Consider the following 24,263-nt stretch of genomic DNA (forward strand, 5'->3'; position numbering starts at 1 on the left):
TTATTCACGGCTGGTTCATGGATGACAGTAATGGAGACCAGAGGCTTTCTCGTTGAATTTGTCCTTTAAAGGAATTGCAGAACTAGGAGTGCAGTACGTATACGGAGACTTATTGCTAATAAATATGAAACTGACCTAGAACTAAAGAAAATTCATTAAGACCGTAGATTTCATATGGATTTTTGTGAAGTTTTTCCGCCAAACTATATGAGAAAATAATAAACATCGGTTATTATATTGTCTTGTATGGTTATTCTTCGGTTAGAATTATAATTTCATGTTAGCTTCCATACACAAGAATCATACTTTTCGGGGTTTATATTCTCAGGAATCATATTTTTGGGAATCATAAATGCTAACAAACATGACAATATATAAGAGGTGGAGTACCAAGTAAAAAATGAGTAGAGGAGCGCCAAATTGGGGTTGTACATCTCATAGACAAATTCAAAAGTCCCTCTCTCTCTCTTTCCCAGAAAATGTACACTCCAAACCCTAGATTCTCCATTCCGTGGGCTGATCTTCCACCGGAGCTTCTCGACACCATCGCCAAACGTCTCGCAGCCGCAATCGACGTCCGCCGCTTCCGCGGCGTCTGCCGTTCCTGGCGCTCCTCCACGCCGCCCTACAAATTCCCCACCATCAAGCTCCCTTTCTTCAACAACTCCCGAGGCTCCGGCCGCCAACACAGCGGCGCCCACTTCATTCTAACCCAAAGGATCGTCTACCGCATCCGATTGCCCAACAGCACAAACCCTGACTTCTGGCTGGTCAAGCTCGAGCACTCCGATGACGGCAAAGTCAGGATCATAAATCCGGTAACGCACCGGAAAATTAAAATTGAGACGGTCGAGATGCCGAAGGTGTTGAATACTCTGGATTTCGACATTTCCGAGGTGTGCAAGGGTTACGCGCTCAGGTACGTCAATCCTTCAAATCGGAGTGACGATTATTACGATTTTAGGTATGCTAAGAAAGTAGCCGTTTCTGTCAACGCCGAGACTGGCGAGTATGTTGTGATGATAATCGACCTGCGCAATAGATTGTTGCGTATAACTTCGGATCGGAAGAAGTGGACTCTGTTTCATGGCAGTGCTGGTAGCTATAATTTTGCGGCTGCCAAATTTTATGATGTTGCAATGGTTAAGGGGAAGCTGTGTGCAACTGATGCCTCTGGAGATATTTGGGCGTTTGATTCCAAATTTGGGTGGACGATAGGTAGATACGAAGGCGATCGCTCTTTGAAAAGGCGGATGGTGGAGTTGAGCGATGGGGAGTTGGTTTTGGTTGAGGAAATGGGGAAAGTTGATGGACCGTCCGATCAAATTTTCCGAGTTAAGCAGCCGTTTGTAGACGTCTCCGTTTACGCTCTTTCCAAGCTGTTGAAGAAATGGACTGACATCAAAGAGATGCACGGTTGCATTGTTGTTGTAGGCGACGATTGCTCCTTTTCTATTCCGATGAAAGAATTCAATGCGGCTAGAGTTTTCTACACTGATCGCTACTCGTTTCTTCAAAGTGAGATTGTTGCTGCCGCTGGCGACTATACCTGTTTCGAGTGTGATTGCAGGGAGGGTGTCTGTAATTGCCTTCACGAATTAGAAACTGCAGTAGCTGATGATGAGGTTGCAAATGATAATGTTAAACGCGTGTTTGCAGGATTTTATGGTCAATATATTGGTGTTTATGAATCTGAGACTGGGGATACAGGGACAGCACTGATGTTCCCTGAATATGCAAGCATATTTTGGCCTCCTCCTGCATGGCTCAGCCACCTGCCCACCGTGGATGCTTCTGCTTGATGTTGGTAAGCCTCGGAACTTTTGATATCCATTGTCTATCTTAGTTCTTAAAAATTTTGATTCTAATTGTGGTGACAAGTGTGTATCTTGATTTATAGTTGTCGATATATTTAACAAGAAATGGACGTTACTTTTGAGATTAGGCATAGATGGATAAAAATATTATGGGCTAATCTGTTGTGTACTTAGATTGGAACTTTGGAATAACCTCAAACCCTTCAATAAATTCTACTACAGTTGTAGACAAGGCTGTTCACCTTGTTATATATGGGCTGAAATAGGTTTATTTCAACTCATTTAGTGCTGTTCAGTGACCCACTTTCAATTCTACCCAGACCTAGAAATATAAATCGGCCCACACTGTTGACACCAGTATTGTGCTTAAAAGAAATCGGACGATTTTGGTGGTTTTTATTTCCGACTCATTTTCCGCGTTAAGATATAGAAATGAATTCCCCACTCTACCCTTGTGAAATTAGTGTCCCCCAAAGACAACGCTCCCAAAAGGGCAATTTGGTCAGTCCGTGCATCCCACTTTATGACTTAGGCCATGTAGCATTGAAATCTTGTTTTATTTCGTTGTAACTGAACACCATGACTTTGTCACATATATATATATATATGAGTTACACAGCACCAATTCTAATCAAGTTTTATTTATAGTGTTTCCTATAACAAACTACCTGAAGGCTTGAGTTTGCCTGGAATGATGAACTAATTTAAGCTTGTGATAAAGCATAAATTTTGTATTGGAGTTGAGTCATTGTGCTTTCATCTTTTGTCTTAAATGTTATTTCTGATTGATTGTAACTCGCTTTTCAATTTTATTTCAGGTTTGAACTTGTGTATAATATCTGGATCTAGGGAGGGAAAAGTAGAAGAAAGACATGTGAGGCATTCGTCGGTGGACATAGGCTCAGTTTTCCAATGTTTCAATTGATGGGGCTGAGGGTGTAACAAGACACTCTTGGGGTTAAGTTTATTAAATAAGGGTTTATTGTTTGGAAAATTATGAATTTTCTCCATAACTTTGTTTTATGAATTTTTATTTGTTAAATTAATAGTAATATGAAATTTTCCCATACTTTCTTTTTTCATAATCGATGGCAAAACAGGTCGTTCACTGTGATGGTTTTTTGCACCCACAAATGGGTGACATTGATGCTGTCACCATTAATATTTCACCATATTTGCAAACGATATTTTGCAATTTTATTTCCCTCTGTATTGCAAGTGAAAGTTGAAGCTTGATAGTATTGAATCAAAAGTGAGCATAAGTCGTTGTTTGCACTAGGATTTATTTTGAATGATTTTGTTAAAATGCGAGGACGAAAGGAAAGAGTAATTATGAGCTATTCTTGTTGTGTAAATTGTTGGTTGCAGGTCAAATTTGGGGATGGATTCAAGAGTTGGGCGAGTAGCTTAGTCTTCGAAGTTCCATTTATGCACACTCTTCCAATCTACACATGTAAATAAATCACCAGAATCGTTCCGACATAGACATTTTAGGAATTTAAAAGAAACCCAAGAAAATTGGAAAGGGTGTATCAGATTTGTGTGTGTGTTCAACAACAGTACGTCGAGCGCAATAGGGGGGAACGAAGAATCGACGGACGATATGACTTATGAGCATCAACGGCTTATACCTATATCAGTAACGGGCGAGACCGTAGAGAGGGAAATAATGATGGAAATGATTTTTGTTTTGGGGTGAGTCCATTCCCAGGGCAAAGAAGTCATTTTGCAAGCAATTCTGTGAACACAAAATTAAAAACCACGTTGGAGAAGAGAATTAAAACAACGTGCTGGCCATTCCATAAATGAGGCAAACACACCGAACAACCATTAATGGCAAGATTTGATGCTATTTCTAGCCATAAGTAGGAATCTGGACACGCCCTTAGTTTGTAACACTGATAAAACCAATTTCTACCATCATCACATGCATGTAAAACACTTACCATCGCATGTATGTAAATGGAGTATTAAGATTTTACTGGCATATTACCTTACTAAATGTTTAAGAATTCATATTTTAGTTGAATTTTTGTTTTACAAGAAAATTGCACCAAACTTATAACTTCTCAAAACAAAGAACAAAGATTAATTTGACAGAAATTATCCAATAAATTAGCTCGCCTCGTTTACGATTCTCTACATGGAAGTTGCGTAGCACAAAGTAAAAATTTGCAGCCAGCAGAGCAGGGAAGGAATTCAAAACTGATAACATCAACATTTGGAAGATCTCAGACCTCAAATCATCAGCATGTTAGTACCTGGGACAACACACAGAAACCGTACCTGTCACAAAAACTGGTACTACCAAAGCTGTGATGCCAACAACTAACTGTTAAGAGCTGCTCCTCTATAACTCGTCTTTCTGAGTTCCATTCGTATTGGCTGGAAAAAACCAACCGAGTATTTGCCAGAGCTTGTTCGTTGGTGTCGTTGGCAATGATTCCGTACTACAAAGATCATTGTAGTTATGCTTCAAGTGAGGAGCTGCTATTTTTTCCTGAGGAAATCAAAACATGTGCAGCGATTTAACAAACATTCTTTCTATTAAATACGAACGAATAAAAGGCAATCTGTACCTTGAACACCTCAAAAGGGCAAAAGTCTGAATCTCCACATCCCTGTACGAGAAATGTAATTAACATAACTTGAAACAAGAAATAAAAGTTCCTAACAGTTTCTTCAATAGAAGTTCTCAGATTCCATAGCATTCTCATAGTAAAGATGAAAATCTGATGGATTTTAAAGTTGAAAGTAAAACTATGATAATACACTAACTGCCATTCGTGTAGGACGCTCGTTGTGCAATACTTGCACAAAGTACTTGCTTGTATTGTTGTTGGCTGGGCAGCTATATAGGACCAGCATGTTATTTCCAGCGAACGGGGCAACTGTGCTACCACGCCATATTCTCGTTTGGGGAGGTTTAGGAGGTAGTTGCAAAGGTTCTTCTCGTAGTATTTTATCAAAGTCTGAAAACCCAAAACAGAATAAAGGTCAAACCTAAGCTACAAGCCACCAAAAACTGATAGAAGGGATAAACAGTTATCATCTCACCACGTCCATCAAGAAATAGCCCGATCAAACAGGAAAATGGGAGCAGCGTTTCTGCATGAGCGAATCTTAGTTTGGCCATTTCATAGCTCCCAGGAACTAGTCCGTCTATAGATCACAACAAAGGATAAAAGATTATATAGAGCAGAGACAAAGAACTTTGAGGAGAGGAGGGGGTAGGCACCAATCCACACTAGTGTATTTTTCAGCTCTCCTTTATCCATTCTGTTGCAAATTTTGAGTATTTAGAAGAGAGGTAATAAGTCCGTATAGCATATTTTAAAAGAAATGAATAGAAGTTAAACTTAGTAGCATATTCAGTGGATCTTTTTGCTAGAGTATATACTGAAAACATGTTTCATGTTGCTTTGTTGTAATCTTTGTTTTCCCAAAACAATGAGAAAAATGAGAGGAAATATTTATGTGACATGATTTTTTCACATAAGAGACACTCCCTCCGTCCCATTCAAGATGTGCACATTTCCTTTTTAGTTTGCCACTCACGATGTCCACTTTCTATTTTTGGTAATAAATTCATCTCTCCTCTCTCATTAAAATATTCAATCCCCTTTTTCACTCTACTCTATCACCTTCAACTACTCTGCCTAAAATCCCGTGCCATTCAAGAATGTGGACATCTTGAATCGGTCAGAGGGAGCAATGCGTATTGCTAGTATTCTTATTAATTAAATCAGAAGTATAAAATTGAACAAACAAGTCATTCTTCTACATTTTAAACTGATAACCTGGTTATGAAATATTTTTCAGTCAGTATCTTGTAGAAGTAAGATAAAATAAGCTCAATCCAGATAGATGTGGACAATCTATCGTGAACGGATGTAATAGTTACTTAGTTAGCTAGGAAATAATTCATGAATTGAGGAAAATGAAAGAAGAGAAGAAAATACCTTCCTTAGCCTTGATAGCTTGCTCCATTGACTGGATAACATCTCCAAGTAAGGGAACTCCCATCCGGTAGTTCAATGAATCACCGTAGCCTTTTACGATGAAAACCTCCAGATCGTCTGTCCATTCTAGTAAACCAACCTACCAAAATTAAGAGGGGGGAACATGAGTGAGAGAAAGGGTCAATAGAATGTATGATGACAAAAATGGAATTTCTCACGCATTAAGGTAATCTAAATATGAAATATATATGGCACTTTTAGATCATAGAAACACTCCATTTGTAAATAGACAATCATAGTAAAACCAAATTATTACTCATAACAGACTGGGAGATAAGAAAGAGTAAATACCTCAGATGGACTGAACAGTGAACATGCTTGATCAGTATTGTTTAATAAAGCAGCTTCCTGCGAGAAAATGCAGCAAACTACATATTTCAATGTTTACAGATAGTGAGATGCTGGATAGAAAATGAGGAATAAATTACCTGTTTGCATAGAAACCACAGAGATGATACATCCTCTCTTGTGAAACTCAGACCCCAGCGTTTCACTAATTCTTTGGTTATTTCATCCAGTATGGGTTCCTTGAGTTTATCAACAGATGGTTCCTGACTTTTCCTGAAAGCCTTGTTCATGTATAAAAGAAAATTGCCACTTTCAATAACCGCATTGAATGATCAATAACAAAGTTATTACAGGAAAATCATAATTCATAACTACTTACCATATCATTATAATTTACCGGACTTATTGCTTAGATTAACTTTTAAACATCAAATTAACCAGGAAAAGCTCATGATGCAAAACATGCTCTGAGATAAAGAACCATCAAGTACAGGCCACAGCAATATGTTGGACAAGAAACAAAATTCACTTCTATCATTAACATTTATATTATACTAGTTGACAACCACACAACTTGAGCCACCATAATATGCAAAATTGGGCGACATAATCATAAGTAGCATTGGTGGCAGTAATGTAGGGTCTCCAGAAGATGACATCTTACCTTGTAGTTTTGACAGCAATCATGGAATCTCAACATTATATCACTTGCACGACTTTCACTAATAACTGCAAAAGCTCGATGGAACCCAGGTCCCAGATTTCCTCGATCACTAAAGAGTCCCATGCCAAATGCCACTGCACTTGCTGAGGCTCGTGAAACCTGATATTAATCCATTGAAGAATATTCAGATATGGATAGTCTACCAATTGAAATAGTCATCACTAATAATTTCTTCACACAAATACACACCCAACAAAAAATAACAATCTGCAAATGATATCATGAAGTTAGTAGCCAATATGACTCGATATGAATCTCACCAATCACAAGAGGTTAACATGTGCCTAAGAAAATGAAATTAATGCGCCATAAGATCTACAAGCAATTCTCATCTCATGCAAGAGGCAGACTAAAAGAAATGAAATGAATAGTAAACTGAAGTATGCCAGGCTTCTTTGAAGCATAAGTATATATAATATATAAATCATAATTGTCGAACATGATACCTGAGTGGCTCTAATAGGATATATGTCAGGATGATAATCCTCATGAAACAATTGCGGAAATTTTTCTCTGACTCTGATACCGAGTTCATACAGTTCACTTTCTCCTAAGCTAATCAACTCTCCACCTTTATGCTTTCCAGTCCAAGGAGATTTCCATCCCCTTAACCATGCAGGTAGTGCACCTGACTTCTTTTCTTTAACATTTTCTAAAAGGACTTGCAAGCGAGTGCCCAATGCATCTAGTAGCTTCATTTTTTTCTTAGTAGGAGCCCGAGTCCCATGTCTTGCCTGCCACACAATAATTAAGAAAAGTTATATCAAATCTTCAGAATCCACGAGCACTAACACACTGTAGAGTGGAAATGAGCCACATTTGCATTATGGATATCTAAACTAGTAAAACAGGCATCATGATAAAAAATTTGAATCATTCAAACTAATTATAGTTATAATTATCTTGATCTTTATATTGCTGAGCATTTGCATCATATCTATTTCAACTTGTGCATTCTCCAATTTTAACAGCCCACATCTAAAAAAATGTCCAAGTTTTAGCACATACAAAGTCTCACATCCTCCCTCCGCTCATAGCATGATAAAGAAATTATATGCTCACATGTAGTATAAAACAAAACTTTCCCGTTCATACGCACTCCAATTAGACTAAAGTACATCACATTGAATCACCAATTTAAGCACGACCACCGATCAGCTTATAAACTTAAACCAAAAGAAAAACATCTTGAATATCACAGTGACAAAAAAAATCTTTCTAACACATACTATGCAACAAAAGCATGAGTTCTGAGTACCACAAATAATGAAAACAGAAAATGAAATACGACGAAGCAGCTGTTACAAAATGTGAGTATTACCACAAGATTTAAATGAATAGGTTTACACTGATCAGGAATATTTGAAGGAACATATGAATTGTCAGATATTTCCTTCGCTACATGATATCTGCACAGAAGAGACGCCCGTCATTACCTAAGAAGAATGACCTAATAAGCTCCAAAATAGTAATACAAAACAAGTTCCCTCTTCCCATGATCAATTCGATATCGGAAAACTTCACACGAACTCGATCAGTAAGCAAATTCAAAAGAATAAAAGGGGGAAATAAAAATAAAACAAATAGAACCCTCCCCGCCTTCCGCAGAACCGATACTAACACAATATGGTATTTCTCACAATTGATTTGGTATTTCACATAATTGATCGCCATACATCATTCTTCACGATTTAAAATTGAAACTGATTGAATTGAGAAAAGGAAGGAAAATTGCAAAAGTTGAAAATTGAAGGACCTGGTGACAGTCGATAAATGGCGACGAACGTCGAAATCGGTATTGGCGCTGGCTAGAACGGATGCTGCGTGAAAAAGCGCAAGTAGGAGTAAAGCAACCTTCAGAGGCGCGGCCATGGCTTCTCCAAACTAAATTGGGTGTTCGAGATCGACGAGAAGGTTTCGTTTTAGTTTTGATGAGCCGATTTTAGTGTATTCATCAAGTTATGCATTTCGGGAATTTTCAATTGCTTCTGCAAATTTAATCAATGCATTATTAAGGAGTCTCTTTTCATATCTTTAGAAATCTTAATTGACTGATATTGTATGCGTAGGATATTGCAGGTGTGGTAATTCCCAAAAATTTAAATCAAAAATGGATTTGGTAATATGTAAACTGCAAATACTATTTGATAATATTCATACACTAAAATTGTAATTTGGTAAGGTAAAAAACTATTAATACTGGAATATTCATAGAGTAACAATGCAATATGGTAACAGACTGAAAATAGAGAATACCTATTTTGCCTTTCAGCATTTTTTTATATTCCAATTTAATTGAAATAGGCTGCCACATGGCAGCTTGAGAATCACATGATCTTCATATCTAACGGCCTAAAATGATGTTACAGTGTTAAAATAAAGAGGGTTGTCATATTAATATATCCCCATAATTTTATTTACTTATATGAATAAATTTGAACAGAATGCATTAGTATTATGTGATATATTATTGATTATAATAAATTCTGAATGGATGATGTATCTCAATTTTTATTTACTTTTATAACTAAACTAATTGATTTAATTGTATCACAGTAAATTCGAATTACTTAAAATAGATACAAATATACTTCCTCCATCCCTCTGTAGCTGAGTCGTATTTCTTTTTGGATTGTCCCACTGTAGCTGAGTCGTATTCTTTTTTTTTTGGCAAAAAGTACTTTACTCTCTCTTACTTTACTCTCTCTTAATCTTTCCACCTTTTTCCTTTCTACTTTATTCTCTTTTTACTAAACTCATTTAAAACAATTTTTCTTAAATCCCGTGCTGAAAATAAATGCCTCTAGTCTCTACTACAGAGGGACGGAGGGAGTATTATCTTAGAGTTAAAAATCACAAAAGTAAAAAAAAATATATTTTAAATGTACAATCCCGAAACATAAAATTAACCAACTTTAGAAACCAATCGAACGCATACTCATATTTAAGATAAATGTATGAAATTTGCATTATATAGAAATTATCCAAAGTTTTCAATAATCACTTTATTATTTTTGTCAAAAACAACAATCATAATTTGACATTGTACCATTCGATACCATTCACATCAACATAAATACTTCGATATCATTCACATCAAAAAAATTAATACATAACAATAATCATCAATACTAAAAAAGTCATTAAGGGCATCCACAATAGAAATAGCCCAGCAATAGCCTAGCCACAAACTCCTCCTTCCACATCATCAACACTAAAAATCCTCCTGCCACATCATAAATAGCCCAGCCATAGCCTAGCCACATCATAAATAGCCCAACCACATCAATAGCCACATCACTCAAAATTATATAAAACAAATAATTAACAATCACACAAAATACGCAATTTAATTTACGAGACATATACGAGAAAATTCAATAATATTATTAAAATTTAAAAAGTACATTAATTAAAAAAAATTACATAATTAACAAAAAAACTACTGCCGTGCAGTCCTCTGCGCCCATAACTCTTCAATTAAATCCTTTTGGAGTCGAATATGAGCCTCCATTTGGCGCATGTCGGCATGTGCTTGGAGACGGTCGTCTTCATCGTGAGGTACCCCACTCCGTACGTTAGGGGCGGCCACGCCGTGGCTTGGACCGGCTTCATTATCATCGTTGGCCCAATCAGTCAGTTGTACACCTTCATCTTCGACAATCATGTTGTGCATGATAATACAGACGTACAATATATCTGCAATGCAGTCGACATGCCACAAACGCGTTGGCCCCTTAACTGCCGCCCATCGAGACTGGAGCACACCAAATGCGCGCTCCACGTCCTTGCGCGCCGACTCCTGCCATGCCGCAAAGTAGGCCTTCCTCTCATCTGATGCGCATTGGATCGTCTTCACAAAGACGGGCCACCTAGGGTATATCCCATCCGCCAAGTAGTAGCCCATATCATGCCGGTTGCCGTTGGCGACAAAACTGATGGCCGGACCGACACCCTGACACTGCTCGTTGAAAAGTGGCAACGAGTTGAGGACGTTGGGGTCGTTATTCGAACTGGCTATCCCAAAATACGCATGCCAAATCCACAGCCGGTAATCAGCTACGGCCTCGAGGATCATCGTGGGATTCTTTCCCTTGTAGCCGGTCGTGTAGAACCCCTTCCAGGAAGCGGGACAGTTCTTCCACTCCCAATGCATACAATCTATGCTGCCTAACATTCCCGGGAACCCATGCTTCTCCCCGTGCATCTGCATAAGATCCTGGCAGTCTTCGGGGGTAGGGCTTCTAAGGTACTGATCACTGAATACTTCAATCACGCCCTGACAGAAATACTTCATACATTCCAGGGCAGTCGTCTCACCGATGTGGAGGTACTCGTCCCACATGTCTGCCGCGCCTCCGTAGGCCAATTGTCGGATTGCCGCAGTGCACTTTTGAATAGGTGTGTGGCCGGGTCTACCAGACGCATCATGCCTGAAGCGGAAATACAGATATCGTTGCTCCAAATCGTTAACAATACGCATAAACAGGGACCTGCTATCCTAAAACGGCGCCTGAAAAGGTTGGCGTTGAACCGCGGCTCCTGTGCGAAGTAGTCTTCGTATAGGCGCTGATGTGCAGCTACGTGATCACGATCAATCACCGCTCGGCGGTGTACCACTGGGCGAGGTCGAGGTACCGCCGGCTGCAAGGCCCTCTGCATCCATTGATCAATCTCACGGTTCGTATAGGCCTCTAGCGCTTCGTTCATTAAAAGCTCGTACTCCTCAGCATCCCCACCACTACTACCACTGTCGTTACTCATTTCTAGGTGTTGATCTTGTACAGAAATTAAGATAGAGAGAGTACTTGTTAAAACAAGTGGTGCGAATGAAAATGACGTGCAAAGCGCGTATATATAGTGTTTCAAAAAAAATCGCGCTATGCAGTGCCCTAGGGGATCCGGACGCTGCAATAGCGCCGAGCGGATCGCCCAGCGCACCGCCTAGCGCCACGGGACCGCCGAGCGCTAGACGGTTTTTAAATCCGGAAATGGCTGGGCGGTTGCAATAGACCGCCTAGCGCCGGCGCTCGGCTAGGCGGTGCGCTAGGCGCTATTGTGGATGCTCTAAAATATAGAGATAGAGTGGATACGTATTCAGGACATAAAAAAGTTTATATACGATGACCATATCATATTAGTTTATAAGGTTTGGAGAACTTTTTTATAAAGAAATATTGTGATAGATTTGTACTAATAATAAATCAAGCAAAACTGTGTTGCAATTATCGTCTTTTAAGAACACAAACTAAATCAAGCTATATATATTGCTGGTAATAATTGTGCATGAAAAATATTTCTTAAGGTCAAGCGCAACAATTAAAACTCAAAGCTCAAATATTTCTTTATATTTTTTTATGTTTCAATTCTGTCTGACACTTTTTTCTTTGTGTCTTCCTTATATTTCTTACATTTCTTTTAGCTTTGTCGTAGTAGTATTTTTTTTTCTTTCCTTTCTTCTTTTTGTAATTTTCTAGATTTTATGTATTTTTCTTTTATTTTTGTTATGTATGTTATGTTTATCATTTTCTATTGTTATTATTTACAAAATTATGCTGCCATTTTATAGTTCACTAAAGAGGTAGTATTATTTCTAAAATTACATTTTTTTTGTTAAAATTCGATATTTTCCATGAATTTTAAATTTAACTGCAAAATTCATGAACTTAGTCTTTGTATCGAATTTTCCACGAAATCAGAGTTCTTCCGTCAATTCATGGAAAATGCAGTAAAAAGCATAAGTTTTATTTTTACAGCCAAATATTAAATTCGTTGGAAATATTAAATTTGACCAAGTTTGTGATTTTAAAGACTAATAATCCTTTTTAGAATTGTAGATTGGTTGTTTCTAATAATATACTCAATAATAAATTAAAATACAGATTAGCTTACAAGTTTGTTCGGTTATCATTGCCACACTAATCTCCCTTAATATATTTTTTTCGTCTTCTCACTTGTATAAATTAGTCAGAGTTGTTAAACCAGATTTTGAACTTAAATCTAATTCAATACAAATCCACCATGTACAAGTTTCTACAGGCTTCAAAGATCCATATGAGAAGAAGACATCACAATGCACTAGGAAAAACGATGTGCCTTTGGAAATGATTTTGGTGGCAATATCAAATCAAACAAGCAAGTAAAATATATCAAGAAACACATCAGATAGAAATATCGAATTGTAAAATCTACATCGGATGCACCAGCTACTAAGAAATTCTGATACTGCTACTAGCATTTCAACAAGAACAAGTCTCATATAAACTTCATGCATCAATACCATCTTATCAAACTAGCACACACAAGTTCACTATGCAAAATCGGATGGGGTAGTGGGCTGCGCAGGATGGCAAGCCAGGATAAAGATCGATTAATTTTCAGGCAACGGCCTCCTCAAGCAGCATCTGATCAAAGTGCCAAACACCTATCGTTCCAAGAAAAGATATCGTTATCAGGACCAGAAACGGAAATGAAACCTCAATGGTATGAGAAATGCTTATTGATACTCAACAAAGTAAAGATGAATCAGAAGCAATGCTAATGAAAAATTGCTGCTAAAAGTTGAGTTTTGTTCTGAATTCTCCTTACCGTGGCCTTTACCCACTCTCCTCAACTGTGCAACATATTCTGATATTTTCTTGATAGATTCCACCTACAAAGAAAATATTGGTTATAGCCCTACCGCAAAAATACAACGTGAAAGCATCTTGGTAAAGCACAAGATTTGGTCAGAAAATCCAAACCTGCTCCCCCAAATACTCGCTCTCAACAAAATCAGTCAGTTGCACATCATTGCATTTAGAGGCTACCTGTTATAGGAATGACAAACAAGTCAGTATCAAACCAACTTAATAAGAAAAACTCCAACTAAAGCTGGTGAGTGCACAACCACACATTGAATCCAAAATACCACACCCATAACTTTTTTCAATTTTCTTAATCATAAATTTAACACCTGCCTTCATTACATAGACACGCTAAAGAAAGCACAAAAGGAGGACTTACAGCATGTAGATTTAAAAGCTTCTCATTCGTCAACTTTTCTAGAGACAGTGCCAACTCCATAGCTGTAATATAAATGAAGCAAAAAGAAACGGGCCAACATGTCATATATATATAGACTTTGACGAATGTATAAATTGCTCAAATTTTAAGATGGACAACATAATTGGACATATTGAGGAGATGAAGCACGGTGCAATTTTCATGGAAGACTTCAAACATTTGCCCCAGTCACTTAACTAGTGTCCCTCACCCCTCCCCCTAGAGAAAAGAAAGAAAATTCTGCATCTCTCTCTCTCTCTCATAAGAAAAAACCTATGCAACTTATTCATACTTACATAACACTTAATCCAAATATGTTCCTCTAAGATTGCAATACACTGTACACATAAATACTATGCTCTCATAAAGACAAGGTACGTAGAAACAAGCAAATGCTTTTCTATCATAGCATTATTGTTGTATTTTATGATGTACGTAGATAACGTTATTTATATTGCCAACTTAAGTAGACCTGCTCCAAAAGGTAAATCAAATAAAATTTATCCTAGCACATCTCTGGTTCCTACCATAACTTTCCAATTACCATAGAATTATACTCCACAACAACTATGAGCTATTTTACTAGTTGAACAAAGCTTTCTCCCATAATCATACCCAAAAATCCATCAAAGCCTACCATGATGACAGGAGTCAAAAAGTTGCACAAAGAAAATTACAAATTCAGGAGCCTAAACTTCAATATGCAACTTATATTCCAACCACCGCTCAAAAATCTATGATATCAATACATTGTTGGAAAGTTAAAAGAGGCTTTGAACATCAGTCTCACATACTTAAAAAAGACCTACTCCACAGCCTGCAACTTGAAAGCTTCTGGCATGCATTAAACTAGATCAAATATTCATCTCAACATGGGACGTCAAATTTTCCATCTCTCTCCCTCTGTTCTTTCATAATTCAGAATGTATTCAGGCAAGAGATGGAGAAAAAAAGTCTTAATTTTGTTTTGGAGTTAACAAGGCTATAGAAGTATCAAACGAAAGAAAGATAACATAAAAACATGTCTTGAAATTCTTAGAACTAGAGATAAGTCTTAAAAATCAATAATTTGAAAAGAAATTTCATTATAATAATATTATATTGAAAAATAAGTAGAGATGCGTTATATGGTAGTATAATACTTCTTTGATTAATTATCATCTCTGTATTCAGGATATATTATAGCTACGGTGCTCAGTATTTTACGCCGTTGATCAAAATACTGTGAAGGTTGCATGGATTCATTTGATTCCTAGGGTGGCAAGAAACTGTGAAATGGGGGCAGTAATGTGAAGAAGGGAATAGACTCTAAGGATGACATCAATAGAGAAGTACAATAAGTAAAAAGATGGACATGAAAAATCAAGGCAAATACCTCGAAGTCTAAGGCTGACAAGAGACAACTAATCCTTTTATCACTACTCAAGCTTAACTTTAAGGTGTGAAGTGGGCCACAAGGGGGAGCTAATCACACAAAAGCATGCCACTGAATAGGTATATTAGTTTATGAATACCTCCAAATATAAAGCTGCGGGTATATAGACACTAACAACATTTCCCTAATTTATTAAACACAGGAAAAATAAATGGATGATCAAGACAAAATTCGGTCCCCATCTGTTGAAGTAAACATTTGGATAGGCATGAAAAATAGTTTGATGTTTTCATTTGGACAGGTGCTCATTTACAGCCATTCAATTATCGGATCCACAGCACCAGTCATTACACCCCTCCACCGATAATATCTTCACATTAGACTCGTAATATCGCAATATAATCAGGAAAGAAGAATTACCATACAATGCATCTCCTTTCTCTGCATGATCAAACTCCGAAAGCGGCATCACAATCGACTGCAGCTTCACTTTTCCGCCTCGCTTGTTCTGGATACAACTCAAAATTTATTACGAAGATTACTTCACCACTGAGTGATGCTAAGCCTATAATAATGATTAAAATCATCACACACCTGGTATTCCATCAATTTTTCAGCATGCTCTCTTTCTTCAACACTGGACTCCTTGAAAAACCTACAATAAATCAAATCAAAACCCCCAAATTTCACTCGAATTAGAAAATAATAACGGCAGATAATAGTTCTCAAAGCGAAGCAAGGTTTTAGCAGCTTACTTAGCAAGTCCTTTGAGAGCAACGTTGTCTCTATCAAAATAGGCGAACATCGCGTGGTACACATACGAAACATTGTACTCCACGCTGTAATTCACCAAAAACCACACAGATCAGAGAAAATACAGTCTCAATTCAAATACGAGAATCGGAAAAACAAAATGAAAAATTAACCGAGGAAAACCTACTTGATTTGTTCGTTGATGGCGGCCTCACAGTCATCGGAATACTTATGGCGAGCAAGAGAGGCTTGAGAGACGCTAGGCACAAGCATGAGCTCCTTCTTGACCTCTTCGAACGGCTCGAAAACGACGCCGGTTAGGGGCTTGCTGTTGGTGTGCTTGGCGGCGCACACTGCGAATCCATTCCCGTTTCTCCCGTCGAGATTCTTAACCGCGAGAGAATAGGAAGTTGAAACGAAAAGAGAACTCAAATTTTCCGCCTGCGAATTCAACAGACCAAACGCAGGCGCAGCTTTGAGAATCATTTTTCTTATGTGATTTTGGGAGAGAGGAAGTGATGAGTGTTTGAGAGACAGCGAGAGCAAGATATGAATGATTTGTGGAAACGAAGGGAGATGGGAGCCGTTGGATGAGAGGACACGTGGATGGAGAGGATTGAGAGGTTGTGAATAAGAGCGTGGCGGACTCACGGATAAATCTGGAGTGGGGGCCACTGATATTCCAATGCTCTAAAAATAGCTTTCCAGATTTAATAATTGCGTTTGATTTATATTCCTATTATAAATATTTATTATTTGTAAAATTTAAAATGTTTCAAGATATTTCTATTTGCAGAAATTCGTCCATTCGTAGTTATAACACGAGTCTCGACCTGAAATCTGAATAATTTACTGCGCTATCTCCGACCGTCTCTTAGACTACTATTTGAGGGATTCATTGTACTTTTTTACTCCATCCCTTAACTAAGGAATGGAACCTGCAACGCTCCGTCCCTTAACCGTCCCTTAAATTACTATTCATTCAATTTTATTTTTTATTTTTATTTCCATCAAATTCAATTAATAAAAACACACACTTCATTAAATAAAACAAAATTACAACTTAAAATCCTAAAAAAAATACATAATTAAATTCATGGCAAAATAAATAAAAAAGACATAATTTAACTTTGTATAATTTGATGCTCTAAAAAAAGACAAAATAATTTGATGTAAGTCCGGGAGCGTCGTTGGGGCGGCGCGGCTTCCTCCGCCTCCCGGCGTCGATCTTCTTCAAGTGATTGTTCCATTATTTGACGCATTTGCTCAAAAGGATCCATTAGTTTGAGTTGATTTGAGATGAAAATTGGAGTGGATATAGAAAGGATTTGAGAGGAATAGATGTGTGTTTGTGTGTAAAATGAGTATGAAATAAGAGTATTTATAGAGTAAAGAAATAAAAAAATTGAAAAACGGCTAAAAAAACGGTAACATTACCATTTGAATTTTTTTTATATTTAAATTCAAATTTTTTTTAAAAATGAATTATTACGTTAGCGTGACGCGTCACGCATAGCCTGGGAGCTCGCCACGTCACCTCGGCGTGTGGCGAGACGTCGCGTGGTGACGGGCTAAGGGACGGCACGGAGATGGGCTGGGGACGGAACGCCCTGCTGCAACGTGTCCCGCGGTGGTTCCGTCCCTCCGGAACGAAACGCGGGACGGTCAAGGGACGCGTAGTGGATGCTCTAAACATTCATATATCGTCCACTGGCATTTTTAAAATTCATATTTATATTATTATCCCATTTTGTCAATTTAATTTTTAAAAGTTCTGAATGCAATTTGGAATATTGAAAAGTTTTGATTTTTTCACATCAAGTTTCATTACATGAAATTCTTAACAAAGAAAAATAAATAGACAAGTAAGAAAATAGCCTTTAAAAATATTTAGTCAATTTTTGTGTTGTTTAAAAAAAATACTATGCTCCTAGTACAAATCAAATTATTTTTAAAGTAAGAATATAATTTTCAATATGACATAAATTTTGAGATTTTTATTAAAATTATTTCGTATATATGGGTGTAGTGCAAAGGGTTAGGGTTAGTGATATAATGAAAACCGTATATCTAATACAAACTCAAAACTTTAATCATAGTCATTAATTATTACATATCAACGCTTATTATGTTTTCAGATTAAAATTTCAATAACTTCTATGAATCTGTCAACAAAGGGTATATTAGACACTTTCATAATACGGTGAATCATTTAATTATAGAATAATTATGTAATCCCGATTTCGTCAATCTCCCTCCTTCCACTATTCACGTTAATTAAACCGTTTCAATTACTCCCCCTCATTCCAACTTTTCGCCTACCCCTCATTCTCTCAACCCTCATTCAACGACTGAAGCGGCGATTATTTGTGAAGCAGCAACGACGGTGGTAATAGTCTCTGCAGTAGCGGCAGCAAGTTGCAATGAGTTCTGGGTGGTGAAAACCTGGGCAGGATCCAGCGGAGTCCTCGAAGAGTGAGTTATTCAACCAAAACCCTAGTTTAAAAAAGTATTGAATTTTTTTTCCGCAAGTTGGTTTTTTTTCGGCCAAAAAACATAGCTAATTTCGATCATGTGTTCATTCGTTGAAAAAATTATGTTGAAATCGTGTTGATTCTAAAATTTGTGTTAATTTTATGAAGATTTTTTGTTGAATTTGTGTTGAATCGACCGTGTTGCTTTTTTGTTGAATTCTGAACGCTGAAATTTCGTTGATTCTTTTGTTCTGCTGATCTTGAATATTTTGTTGAAATCGTATTGATTCTATGTTGATTCTAAAATCTTTGTTGATTTTTGGTAGATTTTTTGTTGAATTTGTGTCCATTGTTTTAATCGTGTTGAATCACTTATGCTAATTTTGTGTTGAATTTGGTCTCCTGAGTTTGTGCTGAATTTGTATTGATTGCGCGTTGATTTTATGTTGATCTTGGGATTTCGTATTACATCTCATTCGAGATGATTTTAGGTGTATTCCATATAAATGTTTGTGTTGATTTTGTGAAAATGGTTATGTTGGCAGGAAAGTGTAAATCTATTGATGAGGGTGGAAAAAGTATGAAAAAAAACCCTTCAACAAATTGTGCGGTTTCAAGGCAATCGAGGTGATCGTCCTACAACCACTACAAACCATGCCACCAAAAAACTGCTGAAGATTAAAAGAACGACTAGGTTCTTTGTGAAAGATCTTAATTCGCTCATAGAAATGCAGTAGGCAGACAAGTTTTTTTAACGCAGTACTTTGTTGAGATTTGAGAAGGTTCCTTTTTTTAACATTGTTCTTATTGAATTTATATTGGTTTGTTACATGATTGAAAAATAGTATTGGTGTTCTGTTCATATCAAATTGATATATTGGTCTTTATTCTCTTATTTGAACGTCTTAAAAATAACTTGAAATATTATTGACAAATGCTTGTCGAAAATGTTGGTGGAAAAATTGAACAGACAAAAGCAATTAAAAGATGGAAAACCTGCTTATCAAATAGTTGAAAATTTAAACCGTTGTTGAGTCTCATCTTGGGTAGAATAAAAAAAGTCAATAGAATTGCGCCGTAGAATCTTAAATGCCAATAATTTCAACACAGGTTCAACGAAAAAAAACAAACACAATTTGAATAACAAATTGTATTCGCAATCGACTCAACATACTGACATCTACATCCTAAGAATCTGAAAATCACAATTCTGAAAAGATTGAGACTAATACACAAAGCAACCAAATGTCAACAGAGAATTAAAAAAATTGACTCGCACAATAGCTATATATATCAATATAGAATCAACAAAAATGTCAATAGAATTGCAACATAGAATCAACCGTAGCTTACAAATGTCAACATAGGATCAACCATGTGATACGACATATCAACAAAAATTCCAATAATTTCAACTCAGGTTCAACGGAAAAACAAACACGATCTGAATAACAAATTGTATTCGCAATCGACTCAACATACGGACATCTACATCCTAAGAATCTGAAAAGCACAAATCTGGAAATGAAAAATCTTTAAAATATGGAAATCACGAATCACGAATGTGTCAATCTTCACGGTATGAAAATTATGAATCACGAATGTGTCAATCTACGACATATGGAAAACGCGAATTTGGAAATGAAAAATAAAAAATCTTTTGCGGCATTATGATTAACCTATAATTCTCATTACCATGAAATTACCTTTATCAGCGTTAGAACCCTCCATATAATAAAAAACCGTTGTGACATAGAATACGCGGGAATTGATTTTATGAAATATGAGATTCAGCCGGATAATATTACGCCGGTGACGATACAACCATAAAATAAATTCTTGAATACACCGACAAGGAAATCAAATTAAGTCTTCAGAATAAAGTTGTGGCGTCAATTACAATGGTGTTAAGATCCTTCTGAAGATGTGAATATTTTCGGTTTTGGAAGGTGGGAGAGAAATTAGGAACTTATAAACCGTTCAGAAACTTAACTTACAAAAATACCCTTTGTTGACAAAATACATGCTCTTGTTGAGATAGAAATTATACGCAATATTAACCACAAATCTATTATAATTAATGGCTAGGATTAAAGTTTTGAGTTTATATTATATATATAGTTTGCCTTCGATCACATCCCACCGCAAAATCTCTCTAGTAAAAAAGTGTAATAGTAGGAAATTTGGAAAAGATAAGGGTCCACTAATTACTGAAGAACTTAGATGCGATTCAATTAGTCCACGTTTACAAAATATTGAATTGAAAATTAGCACCATGATCATATCGAAAGGGCTCAAAAGCCAAAATACTCATCAATTAGAAGGTAGGGGCATTATGAGATTTTAATATGCAAATAATGTGAATGAGATGTTACTATTTCTATGCAATATGTACTATTTATTATTGAGGCATCAGTTAGTAGTACTTTTCTTGTAATCATTTACTAAATCGAGTATAATGTTTATCACTTTATTGTTTTGTTTTACACGTTTTTCGTTTTATATATTTTCTGAAATACCTAATCATCTTAATTCTTAAGCTCACCACTTTAATTAGATATGAACATTTAAAGAAATTAAATATTAAGGAATAATTATTTAAAAGTAAAAATGCAAATTGTGTTCAATTAAAATAATGAGTAACATTTTAGATTAAATTCCAATAATCGATATTGTAATAAGTAATTAAGTTGCAAAATACATATTGTCAAATTTGGAAACAATTTTTTTGGTCAAAAATTATTTCGAATTCCTCTGTTTTCACCTTTATATTATTGCTTATCTAATAAAAATATAAACATTATGTACATTACAATTAGATAAATTAATACTAGTAATATTTGATAAAAAAAAAGTACTCCATATAATATTTCACATTCAGATTTTATATAAAATGACAATTTGATGAAATTGGTATTCTGAGGTATATTCACAAAAAACATTAATGAGTAATTTTCACGAGTGAGAAAATTGAAAAAGAGAGCTGCGGCTGTGGCGGAAGAAGATATAATGGCAGAAGCCCCACATTTCTGAAATCTAATGCAGCAATTTTTGTTTCTGAATTCTGACATGGTTTATCAATATTGATTTCTTCAAAATTCAAAAATCAATAATTTATCAAGTCAAAACCTAAGTTTTTTCCCATAGGAAAGTGTACTATTTTTGTGTGTCAAATGTTGTTCACATTTGCCATTTCGATATAAAAATGTGACTAATACATTCTTAATTTTTTAAATTTTCTTTTCTTCACATTTCTTAAAACTAACGCCAAATTAAATGTTGTCTACAAAGGGAGTAATCTCAGATGATCCATCACACATACATGATCACAAATAAAAAAAAATGAAAAATCATCCTAAAGGCGAAAAACGACGGTTCCTCTAAGACTCTAACCTAATGGTTCTTTTGTACTTTTCGCATCAAAAGAAATGTTATTCCTATAAAATCAATGCAATACATAATGTCCATGGTCAGGTCAAAAGAGAAATTTGCACAGTCCGAATGAGTTCATGTCATTGTATGCTACACTTGAAGTTTGTGGAAATAACCGGAAAATAGCCAAACTTCGTGAAAGCTGACTCGCCTAATTTGGCACAATCAATATTCCACAAGTGTACGGAGCTATTGTACTATTAAGCAAGCTAGAGTATCGTATCCATAGGGACTAAAAAGCACTTGAGTACCTCGAATTATAATTGTTCACTATCTAGACGACAGATTTGGGTTTAATTTCTAAATCTAAAACAACTAATAAAAGCAGTAAAAGTAAACAAAGCAATTGACAATTTGGTTTCTGATGAAATATGGAGGAAAAGCAGAGCTTCTGGATCCAACGTGCAAGTCTCTGTCTCAATTCAATTAATTAAACCTATTACCTTTTTGTTCCTCCAAGATTGCTGGGAAAGCCGCAATTCTAGGGTAAGCCCTTCTCGAGTGCACCTATACAGTAGATTAAACTTTAACTATCAAAGTCTTCTTCCGATAGATTAGATTCTAACTCCTTAAGTTACTAACACGCAAGCCCTCACAAAGGGTCCCCTCTCTCGAGTGCAGATAAACCTATGTGTTGTACTCGTTCCATTTACCACGTAAAGCTAGCTATCTCTCGATTAATCTAACTAAACGGACATAGTTCTCATGTTGATCAGGCACAAGAACAAGCAAAACAATTACAAGAGCTAGGTAAAAAGGTTCAATTGCATAAATTAAAACATAAACATGTAGTCTTCACCAAAAACCCTACAAATGCATTTAGCTACTCATGTTCATAGGAATTCTAACAAAATATTCGTTGGAAAAAAATGGAAACATGAACAACAAGGAGAATGGATGTCACGGAAAAGAGCTGAACAGATGGAAATCTTCAAATAGTTGATTGGAAGTCTTCCGAATGCTTTCCTCTTGCTCTGGGACGGATTTTGGGTGTTTTGGGCATGAATGGTTGTGTTTGGAGTCGTGTTTGATGCCTTTTTTGTCGCGACCAAACCTGCTAAGGATAACATAGTCGGGGAACCATGACTAGGGGAAGGGATATAAGAAGTGGGGGAAAGAAATAGGGGAAAATAAGATCAAACGTTGATTGCAAGACATGATCAATCAAGTATTGGTACGTAGAATAAGAGATGCTTGATTGGTCATGTCTTGCAATCAACGTTTGATCTTATTTTCCCCTATTTCTTTCCCCCACTTCTTACATCCCCTCCCCTAGTCATGGTTCCCCGACTATGCTATCCTTAGCAAGTACGGTTGTGACAGAGTGGTATCAGAGCTTGAGAAATTTCTTCTAGAAGGAGCTTGAAAGAATAATTTGCGAAAGTGAGGGTATGGATGACCGAACGTAGATTTCCACAATAGGTTGCCAATAATATAATCCAAATGAATAGTCCAATAGAAAGGCTTCGAGTATTCCTAGATGATAACAGTAAGACCTGAGATGGAGGTTATAGATGGATTTGAAAAGAATAGGAAAAGAAAACAATTATCATTTGCTCAACAACATTGCGATAGAAGATCGTGTCAACGAAAATTTTCAAAGTTTATAAGCAACTCAAGGAAACTCATAGAGAGGGCAACAAGAGAAAACTAGTCAAGGGAGGAGGAATGTGTTAGCCTTAAACATGGGGATATCACCATTGTAGTTAACCAGGAAGATTCATCAGCAACGCTTACTTGGGTTCCCATGAATTCCATTTTCTCGCATCCCCCTTGATCAAAATACTTTTGTTGAATTAAGATCTTAAAAAACTCAGTCTATTTTGTTCAAAACTCTGGTATATTGAAAGTTTTACAAACAACTACTTGAGTCTGAATGATCAAGTATCTCTTATTCTACGTACCAATACTTGATTGGTCATGTCTTGCAATCAACGTTTGATCTTATTTTCCCCTATTTCTTTCCCCCACTTCTTATATCCCCTCCCCTAGTCATGGTTCCCCGACTATGCTATCCTTAGCAAGTGCGGTCGCGACACTTTTATAGGTAGAAGTCCGAATTTAAGTCGAAATCGTCCGTGCAGGTTCCAGTGGGTCGCTGCCTCGCCACTCGGCGACTCACCGAGATGATTCTGGAAAATGGGTGTTTTCGGCGAGTCGCCGAAATTGCGGAGTTTTCGTAAAACGACCATAACTTTCTCTATTGAACTCCAATTGACATGTTCAAGGTAGGGTTGGCTACGGTATACCGTACCGAAATGAGTATACTGCATACCGTACCGAAAAGTACGGTATAAGAAAACACGATACCATACCATGCCGATTTTTTTGGTA

The 24,263-nt window shown here is 36.6% G+C and overlaps 3 protein-coding genes across 5 annotated transcripts; 1 reads left to right on the plus strand and 2 right to left on the minus strand.

Annotated features, from left to right (window-relative positions):
• Nucleotides 1-397: 397 nt before the first annotated feature.
• Nucleotides 398-2,886, plus strand: LOC121796757 (putative F-box protein At5g60060). Its single transcript, XM_042195543.1, has 2 exons — nucleotides 398-1,807; nucleotides 2,636-2,886. The coding sequence occupies exon 1, from the start codon at nucleotides 480-482 to the stop codon at nucleotides 1,800-1,802; it is 1,323 nt and encodes a 440-aa protein (XP_042051477.1). The 5' UTR covers nucleotides 398-479; the 3' UTR covers nucleotides 1,803-1,807; nucleotides 2,636-2,886.
• An 894-nt stretch (nucleotides 2,887-3,780) lies between these two features.
• On the minus strand, nucleotides 3,781-8,858 carry LOC121744254 (multiple inositol polyphosphate phosphatase 1-like). 3 transcript variants are annotated; one of them, XR_006038534.1, is made up of 12 exons: nucleotides 8,608-8,858; nucleotides 8,173-8,260; nucleotides 7,298-7,585; nucleotides 6,792-6,950; nucleotides 6,268-6,408; nucleotides 6,131-6,187; nucleotides 5,780-5,918; nucleotides 4,875-4,979; nucleotides 4,590-4,789; nucleotides 4,397-4,438; nucleotides 4,104-4,317; nucleotides 3,781-4,022 (listed from the first exon to the last, which is right to left on the minus strand). XR_006038534.1 is itself a non-coding variant. In XM_042137742.1 (11 exons), the coding sequence occupies exons 1-11, from the start codon at nucleotides 8,721-8,723 to the stop codon at nucleotides 4,168-4,170; spliced, it is 1,479 nt and encodes a 492-aa protein (XP_041993676.1). In that variant the 5' UTR covers nucleotides 8,724-8,858; the 3' UTR covers nucleotides 3,781-4,167. The 3 variants fall into 3 exon arrangements, 2 of the variants coding, with proteins under 2 accessions (XP_041993676.1, XP_041993667.1); XM_042137742.1 differs by having other exon boundaries at nucleotides 3,781-4,317; nucleotides 4,596-4,789; XM_042137733.1 differs by having other exon boundaries at nucleotides 3,781-4,317.
• Nucleotides 8,859-12,996: 4,138 nt separating this feature from the next.
• LOC121744270 (ferritin-2, chloroplastic-like) lies at nucleotides 12,997-16,540 on the minus strand. Its single transcript, XM_042137753.1, has 8 exons — nucleotides 16,211-16,540; nucleotides 16,026-16,109; nucleotides 15,865-15,925; nucleotides 15,691-15,778; nucleotides 13,857-13,918; nucleotides 13,595-13,660; nucleotides 13,440-13,503; nucleotides 12,997-13,275 (listed from the first exon to the last, which is right to left on the minus strand). The coding sequence occupies exons 1-8, from the start codon at nucleotides 16,507-16,509 to the stop codon at nucleotides 13,229-13,231; spliced, it is 771 nt and encodes a 256-aa protein (XP_041993687.1). The 5' UTR covers nucleotides 16,510-16,540; the 3' UTR covers nucleotides 12,997-13,228.
• Nucleotides 16,541-24,263: the final 7,723 nt, after the last annotated feature.

This window comes from Salvia splendens, chromosome 1, assembly GCF_004379255.2.
Source record: "Salvia splendens isolate huo1 chromosome 1, SspV2, whole genome shotgun sequence".
Taxonomy (NCBI): domain Eukaryota; kingdom Viridiplantae; phylum Streptophyta; class Magnoliopsida; order Lamiales; family Lamiaceae; genus Salvia; species Salvia splendens.